Raw genomic sequence first — 9,372 nt, forward strand, 5'->3', positions numbered from 1 at the left:
CACAGATGCTTGTAAGGCTGCAAAAAGAAAAAAAAAAGAATACTTATACACTGTTAGTGGGAGTATAAATTAGTTCAACCACTGTGAAAGCAGTGTGATGATTTCTCAAAGAACTAAAATCAAAATTACCATTTGATTCAGCAACCTGGATACCCAAAAAATATCCTATATACCCCCTAAAATACAAATTATTCTATTTTCAAGACACATGCACATGCATGTTCCTTGCAGCACTATTCACAATAGTACTTGTGAGCAAAGACATGGAAGCAACCTAAATGTCTATCAATAGTAGACCGGATAAAGAAAACATTATGGCTGACACAGTGGCTCACACCTATAATCCTGGCACTTTGGGAGGCCAAGGTGGGCAGATCACTTAAGGTCAGGAGTTCAAGACCAGCCTGGCCAACAGGTTGAAACCCTATCTCTACTAAAAAATACGAAAAAAATTAGCCAGGCATGGTGGTGCATGCCTGTAATCCCAGCTGCTTGGGAGGCTGAGGCAGGAGAGTCGCTTGAACCTGGATGGTGAAGGCTGCAGTGAGCCAATATCGCACTGCTACACTCCAGTGTGGGTGACAGAGGGAGACTGTGAAAGAGAAAAAAGAAAAAAACATATTGTCGGGTGCAGTGGCTCACGCCTATAATCCCAGCACACTGGGAGGCCGAGGCAGTTGGATTGCCTAAGCTCAGCAGTTTGAAACTAGCCCGGGACAATGTGGCAAAACCCCCCATACCTGCAAAAAATACAAAAAGAAAAACTAGCTAGGTGTGGTGGCATATGCCTGTAGTCCCAGCTACTTTGGGGGCTGAAGTAGGAGAATTGCTTAAGCCCAGGATATTGAGGCTGCAGTCAGCCAAGATCACACCACTGTACTCCAGCCTGGGCAATAGAATATCCTGTCTCCAAAATAAAACAAAAGATTTAATAAAAACAAAATATGATATATAAACATCATGAAATACTATGTGGCCCTAAAAAAATAATAAGGTTATGTCCTCTGCAGCAACATGGTTTGAGCTGGAGACCATCATCTTTAGCAAGCTAATGCAGAAATGGAAAACCAAATACATGTTCTCATTTATAAGTAAGTGCTAAATAATAAGAACACATGGCATCTTGGGAGGCAGAGTCCAGCAGATCAGTTGAGGTCAGGAGTTTGAGACCAGCTTGGTTAACACGGTGAAACCCTGTCACTATTTTTAAAAATAAATAAATTAGCCAAGCATGGTGGCAGGTGCCTGTAATTTCAGCTACTAGGGAGGCTGAGGCAGGAGAATCACTTGAACCTGGCAGGCAGAGGTTGCAGTAAGATCATGCCACTGAACTGTAGCCTGAGTAAGAGAGCAAGACTCCATCTCAAAACAAACAGACAAACAAAAACACATGGACACAAAGCAGGGAACAACAAACACAGAGGCCAAGTTGAGGGTGGGGGGTGAGAGAACAAAGAGGATCAGAAAAAGTACCTATTTGGTGCTATGCTTACTAACTCAGTGACAAAATAATCTGCACACCAAAGCCTCACGACACAATTTTACCTATATAACAAATCTGCACGTGTACCACGAACCAAATATAAAAGTTAAAAGGAAAAAAAAATCCATGAGTGGAGAATAGTACGATGTAGGTGGAAGGATTTGTTTGTGCTATCAGACAAACAGCCCAGGGAGGCTGTACTCTGATTTGTGTCCATGCAGGCAGACGAGATGATGAACAGGTGGTGCAGAACTGTTGGTTGGTGGAGAAAGCAGGTTGCTACTGCAGATTCAGTGTACGGGGGTGGGGATATGCCCAGAGACATGTAGACACTTTTGTGGATTTTTGGCAAAAAATACCAGGATGAAAAATGGTGAAATTCCTGAGGGCGGTGCCTAGTCCTGGGAGGGGTGTGGACACATCAATGTCTAGTGGGTATGTTTGAGAGTGGATGGGAATCCTGTGGTGGCAGCTGTGGAAAAAAGGGGTCCGTTATCACAGCTCATTTCCTCTAAGTTTTCAGTTCTTGCTTACCTTGGGAGGAGACCTGGAATCACAGGACAATGGGCAGTGTGACAGCCTGTGTACAGGAGAGCAGAGTCTCCCATTCCCACATACCCAGAGTTCCATTCCAGGCCAGGATTCTGTGATATCTCTCCTCTGGTACCAAATATCTAAAGTTTGTTGAATACCAAGCAATTCTCTAACATCAACTAATTGTCTAATATCTGAATTCTGACACCACCCGGGGTCAGCACAGACCCTGATTCAGGGCTCAGTCCCACAACACTATCCTCACTACAGATGCCAGTCACAAATTCCATAGGCCCATCTATACACTGGGGTTACCGTTTAAAAATCTGGGATTCCCATAACCTCCCTCAAGTTCAATAATTTGATAGAGCTACTCACAGAACTCAGCAAACACTGTAGTTACGTTGACCAGTTTATTATAAAAGACGCAACACAGGAAAACTCAAATGGAAGAAACAGGACCAAGAAAAGAGGTGGGGAAAGATGAAGCACATAGATAATCCTGGTAAATAGCTGTGATTAATAAAATTATCCATCCTTTTTGTTCTCCAGGAACAGTTTATGGAAAGAAACACCCTTCCCATTATGATTTAGATGGTGCTCTCTTTTCTTACTTATCACATAACCAAACACAGACTCCACATTTTCTTTTCTCATTAAAAAACAAACAACAACAACAGAAAAAAAACAGCTGAATTGGTCTCAGTGGCTAAGAAAAAATACTTCTTAATCAAACTTTACTTAAGTTTATCTTCTTCCCACAGGTTCAGAACTTTGAGCTACCCTCAGTCTGAGCCAACATACACCATTTTATGTCCCAGCTAAGAACACACTGACTTCAGAGTAAAACATTCTGATATAAAATCTAATTTTCCCACCCTCTATTTGCCATCTCCTCCCACCTTCTTTCTAATCTTGTCTGCCTAAACTTTGCAATCCGTAAAGATCTTATAGTTGGTACTTTGCCTGTTGCAATACTCCTTTGGAATTCAAATTTTTTTGTACATAAATATAACTTTGTTTTATTTTATAAAGTCTAGAAACTACCTTAAAACAGTAACAACTTCATCTTCAGTAAGACCCTCCCAGTCCCCTTCCATCTTAACCTTAACTGCATCTGCCTGTGCGTCCCCAGCTTTCCTGGGCTCTGTTGCTTCTCTCAGTATAAAGGCTTCTTCCATGGCTGGTGTGAGCAGGCTGGGACATCTGCAGGGGAGGCTCTCCAGAAAAAACCTAACTGGGCCTTTAATAACCTCCTTTTGCAGGCTCCATATTAGCCTTAGCTTGGAGTCACTGGGCTGAAGCTTTAATTTCCATGTCAGAGGTATTCACTTGGTTTTTGAAAGTGTTTTAAAAAATCCAGCAAAATTACTCAAACACAGTGATCATATAAGGGGAAGACATTTTAAGGTGTTTACATTTTATACCTCAACAAGAAAAGCAAAAGTATCCATTCCTTTTAGATGATAAATGTGTTATTTTATAATTTTTATTAAAAATCATGTAGTAAACAATTAGTCATATGGGAACACTTCTGGGAGGTACCAAGTTTTACCATATAATTCAGCATTAAACTCAGAAATCAAGATAACAGGACATAGACCAGAGATATTCACTGTCACAAATGTACTCTACATGTACGAACTGATGTTTTCACAAATGTAAGTAACTCACCAATCATCTACTACATATTCTTGTGGAAAAGTATTTATTTTCTTTTATTTTTTTTTTTTGAGACGGAGTCTCACTCTGTCACCCAGGCCGGAGTGCAGTGGCCGGATCTCAGCTCGCTGCAAGCTCCGCCTCCCAGGTTCACGCCATTCTCCTGCCTCAGCCTCCCAAGTAGCTGGGACTACAGGCGCCGCCACCTCGCCCGGCTAGTATTTTTTTTTTTTTTTGTATTTTAGTAGAGACGTGGTTTCACCGTGTTAGCCAGGATGGTCTCGATCTCCTGACCTCGTGATCCGCCCGTCTCGGCCTCCCAAAGTGCTGGGATTACAGGCTTGAGCCACTGCGCCCGGCCAAAAGTATTTATTTTCTACAGCCAAAATTAAAAACAGATTCTCCCTATTTTTTTCCTTGGTAGCATTCTAAAAGTCAAGACTTGGAATTCTGTTTGATCTCACCCATAAAAGACACACCTGAGAAAATTCTTAAACTCATTCTGGGAAAGAAAAGATAAATGATGATTTTAACAAATGGACTATATAATTAGATATTTCTCTCCCTGAAACCCACTTTTAAAAAATTTTTACCTTTCAAGTTTTACTAATAAAAGCAATTTACAGTAAAAAACTGAAGTCAAAAAAAGTGAACACATTTTTCAAGATTATAAACCCCCATAGAGTGGCAGTGCTGATCAGAAAACTGATGTGTTTGACTCCTGTCAAGTCACGCCATGATCACTTGACTCTCCCACCCCATCCTGCTAAGTGCTCAATGACCACGCTGTTCAGAGACACTATACCTCAGTTACTGCTCCAGATGCATTTTAGTTTGCAAGTTCTTGCATCACCTCACTGGAGTAAGTTTTTTTAAGTTTTGTTTGTTTTTTTTTTTTTTTTTTGGTACACTATTTTTTCTTCCACAAATGTTAGAGAATTCGGGGGAAGAAATTATTTGTTTTCCCCTTAATACCAGCATCTGATTGGCTGACCAGCAATCTGTCTCCAAGAAATGAAAGCTGGGCTGGGTGAAGACAATCTTAATGTCTCAACGGGTTAGCTTTTCAAAAAACACAAAAAGTGTGGCCAGCGCAGGGTGCCTGTAATCTCAGCACTTTGGGACGCCAAGGTGGGCAGACCACTTAAGGCCAGGAGTTCAAGGCCAGTACGGCCAACATGGTGAAACCTTGTCTCTACAAAAAACACAAAAATTAGCCAGGTGTGTCAGCGTGCACTTGTAATCCCAGCTACTTGGCAGGCTGAAACTAGAGAATCGCTTGAACCTGGGAGGCAGAGGTTGCAGTGAGCCACAATCGTCCCACTGCACTCCAGCCTGGGTGACAGCGTGAGCCAGTCTCAAAAAAAAAAAAAGTGCACCAGGAGATGCCTGTCAGCCCCATGACATCCATCTGCTCTTTGGAAAAGCTACACTCCATACATGAGACTGTCCTATGGGAGAAAATGACCCAGGAGCTGATATTCACTAAACATTCTAGCAGACATAGCGATTGTGGGTATCTTGGTTTATCCCCAGACAGTACTAAAAGTCAAAACCAGGAAAACACTGAGGAGCGGCTGAGGAAACATCACTCCATAAAGTTTCCAAAGGGAAACCTTGACCCAAAAACATTTTGATAAGATCTCTGTGCCTAGGGAAGATTTTTTTAAAAAGAGGCGCAGACATTTTTTACAACACAGTGTCAGGGGACGATTCTTTGCTTTCTTCTCCTGGGAAATATTTTCAAACAGACAAAAATTTTTCTAAAGTGCTATCCGATGCTTTGTCAAAAAATGATTAATTAAAATACAGTATCTAAAATGTACACTAAAACAATGTGAATTAGGATGAGGAAGTTGGCATTTCGGAATGTCAGAACTGGAAATTTGGTATTTTACTGCAAGTCAGAGTTAAGCTGGAGGAATTGGGGGTGGGGAGTAGTCTTGATATTCTGCTTGGGCCACATGTGAAAAATTCAGGGGAAAATCTGTCCCCTGTGGAGTGTGAACATAATTAAGTAGTAGGCAATCAGACTGAGGTAGCTCCAGTCCCAGGGTCCCCATTTAAAAAAAAATTTAAGTCAAATTGGCCGGGCGCAGTGGCTCACGCCTGTAATCCTAGCACTGTGGGAGGCAGAGGCCCGTGGATTGCCTGAGCTCAGGAGTTCGAGACCAGCTTGGGCAACACAGTGAAACCCAGTCTCTACTAAAATACAAAACAATTAACTGGGCGTTGCGGCGTGCGCCTGTAATCCCGATTAGTTGGGAGACTTAGGCAGGAGAATTGCATGAACCCGGGAGGCGCTGGTTGCAGTGAGCCCAGATCGCGCCATTGCACTCCAGCCTGAGCCACAGTGTCAGACTCCGTCTCAGAAAGAAATGAAAAAAAAAAAAATCTAACTCAAACTTTTTGTAAATTACAACATGGGGGAAACAAAATTCAGGCTTAACCAACCATAAACTACCAATTAACCTCTGATGACATAACCAGGAAATGTTCACCCTGATTTTACAAATTAAGAAACTACATAACGGTACCTAACCAACTACTGGTTTTCTTCATCACACACCTTATAAAAGTCTTTCCTTCAAGCCCCTCCCATGGACCACAAACTACAAACCACAGCTGGGTGCTCTATAATCTGTGAATGACTGTCTGATTAAATTCTTTAATATTTTCGGGGTGACTTCCATATATTTTAATTAAAAAAAGGAGGGTCTGGGAACCCCACGAACCAAAGCTCTTCCTATTCATGAACCCTGCACCCTGAGTCATCGGGGAGAGATGAGGCGCTGCGGGTGCAGAGCTGCCCAGAAAGGGTTCCAGGCCAGGGCACGGTCACTCCGCAGGTAGGAGACAGGACGCCCGGGGTCCCGGCTGCCAGCCCAGCAGCCATCTTATGACTGAAGGGGACTGAGGGCCGAGCTGCGCCAAGGAGAACTCCCGGCCGCGGATTTTGGAATTGACTGCAGAGCAGCCGGAGTCTCGCCACCGCCACTTCCCAGCAGTTCCAACCAGCCCCTCCCCCTCTCTCGGGATCTGGGATCCGGCACTCTCACCATTTCCAGGCTTCCAGGGAGTCCTGGCGTCTTAGCTGTGGATCTCCCAATACCTGCAGGTAACGGGGCCACAGAGGCTGGACCTCTAGGAGCAGAGGACACAGAGCAATGAAGACGAGAGCCGGAGCTCCGGCTGAGGCGAGAGACAAAGGCCCCGCCAATTCCCGGAAGCCGTCCTGTCCGCTCCAGCTGCGTGCCTGATTGGACGGGTCCCAGTCCAGCGTCTCTGATTGGATGATGTTTAAGGACCCGCCCCTTCAGGCCCTGAATGACAGAAGACGTGCTCAGTTGCTGGGCTGAAAGAAGATAGAATGAAACCTAAGCTGCAGGCTTTTCAGTCAGGGCTTCCTCCCTGAACTGAGCCAGGCCCACCCACCGGGTATTTGCATTTACCCTTGAGTATAAAGTCATACGTATTTGTATTAATAAATAGTATACTGTGTGAAAGGAAAATAAATTTTGGGGCCCCAAAATCACTAAGCTATAGGGAAAAGTCAAGCTGGGAACTGCTTAGGCAAACCTGCCTTCCATTCTATTCAAAGTCACCCCTCTGCTCACTGAAATGACTGCATATCTGATTGCCTCCTTTTCTGAGGCTAATCAGGAACTCAGAAGAATGCAACCATTTGTCTTTTATCTACCTAGGACCTGGAAGCCCCCTCCCCATGTCCAGTTTTCTTTCTTTCTCTCTCTCTCTCTCTCTCTCCCTCTCCCTCTCCCTCTCTGTCTCTTTCGGAGTCTCGCTCTGTCTTCCAGGCTGGAGTGCAGTGGCACGATCCGATCTCCGCTAACTGCAACTTGCACCTCCGTAGTTCAAGCGATTCTCCTGCCTCAGCCTCCAGAGTAGCTGGCTAGTTTTTGTTTTAGTAAAGTGCTAGGATTACAGGCGTGAGCCACCGCGCCCGACCCAGAGGTACTTTTTTTTTGAGACGGAGTTTCACTCGCATGATCTGGGGTTTTACCATGTTGGCCAAGCTGGTCTTGAACTCCTGACCTCAGGTGATCCACCCGCCTCGGCTTCCCAAAGTACTGGGATTACAGGCGTGAGCCACCGCGCCTGGCCTCAAAATAAACTTTCGAAATTAACTGAGATCTGTCTCAGATATTTGAGGTTCACAATTATATGGCTATTAACAAATGGAAAAAATATAATAACATTATTCAACAATTTCAGATTTTAGGACCTTCCTAGCTTCTGGTCCTTTAAGCAGGCAGCCTGAAATTTTAAAACGGAGGCAATCCTCTGAAACAAAATGTAAGTAACATGTGAATTTTAAACATTCTAGTAGCCAAACTTAAAAAAAAAAAAGCAGGTGGAATTTATTGTAACAATTTCATCGTTAAATACTCTAGTTCTAGAATTCAAATATTCTAATATTCAAAATATTATTTTAATATGTGAGCAGTATGTAATTTTTCATGTAATATATTATTGTATATAATATAAAATATATATAATAATATATAATATTATGTATAATATTATACATGACCTCAAGTGATCCACCCGCCTTGGCCTCCCAAAGTAGTGCTAGGATTACAGGCATGAGCCACCGCGCCCGACCCAGAGGTACGTTTTTTTGAGACGGAGTTTCACTCGCATGATCTGGGCTCACCACAACCTCCACCTCCAGGTTCAAGCGATTCTCCTACCTCAGCCTCCTGAGTAGTTGAGATTACAGGCATGCGCAACCATGCCAGGCTAATTTTGTGTTTTTAGTAGAGACGGGGTTTCTCCAAGTTGGTCAGGCTGATCTCGAACTCCCAACCTCATGTGATCCCCCCGCCTCGGCCTCCCAAAGTGCTGGGATTACAAGTGCTTTTAAGAGAAAGAGACAGACACGTCATAGGAGGATCCCATGGCAGAGAAAAGAAAGAGGACCGGGCGCGGTGGCTCACGCCTGTAATCCCAGCACTTTGGGAGGCCGAGGCGGGCGGATCACGAGGTCAGGAGATCGAGATCATCCCATCCCGGCTCACACAGTGAAACCCCGTCTCTACTGAAAATACAAAAAACTAGCCGGGCGAGATGGCGGGCGCCTGTAGTCCCAGCTACTCCGGAGGCTGAGGCAGGAGAATGGCGTGAAGCCGGGAAGCGGAGCTTGCAGTAAGCCGAGATCGCGCCACTGCACTCTAGCCTGGGCGACAGAGGGAGACTCCGTCTAAAAAAAAAAAAAAGAAAAAAAAGAAAGGAAGGAAGGAAGGAAGGAAAGAAAGAAAGAAAGGTCTAACTTATGGAAGAAAGAATCACCTATCATCTGGAATAGCATAAGACAAGCAAAAGAGGTCACAACATGACTACGTCAATGAGAAGAAAAAGGCATCCTGGCTGAAAGGACTCATTGGCATCATGAAGCTACATTTAGTAAGCTGAGGTGAATGGTCAGCCTCTGGGATACCGACAGTCTACCAAGAAGACTGAACTCATTCTAATAAAATCAGCATGTCTGCACCATTCTGGTGGCATAGGGTTACAGTATCCTTACAGAAACCCCATAAAGACCAGTGGGCACCCTCCTAGAATTGAAGTTATTATGAAAAAGCATATCAGCGCCGGTCACGGTGGCTCATGCCTGTAATCCCAGCACTTTGGGAGGCTGAGGCGGGTAGATCACCTGAGGTCAGGAGTTTGAG

The 9,372-nt window shown here is 44.1% G+C and overlaps 1 protein-coding gene across 1 annotated transcript in view; it reads right to left on the minus strand.

The window, feature by feature from the left end:
• Positions 1-6,905, minus strand: part of LOC108541731 (zinc finger protein 273) — a 33,394-nt gene extending 26,489 nt beyond the window's left edge. Inside the window, exon 1 of the mRNA XM_017891357.1 lies at positions 6,739-6,905. Within this exon, the coding sequence (XP_017746846.1) occupies positions 6,739-6,741 (3 nt within the window). The 5' untranslated portion in view covers positions 6,742-6,905. The remainder of the gene's footprint in view (positions 1-6,738) is intronic.
• Positions 6,906-9,372: the final 2,467 nt, after the last annotated feature.

This window comes from Rhinopithecus bieti, unplaced genomic scaffold (genome assembly GCF_001698545.2).
Source record: "Rhinopithecus bieti isolate Rb0 unplaced genomic scaffold, ASM169854v2 scaffold_21075, whole genome shotgun sequence".
Lineage (NCBI taxonomy): Eukaryota > Metazoa > Chordata > Mammalia > Primates > Cercopithecidae > Rhinopithecus > Rhinopithecus bieti.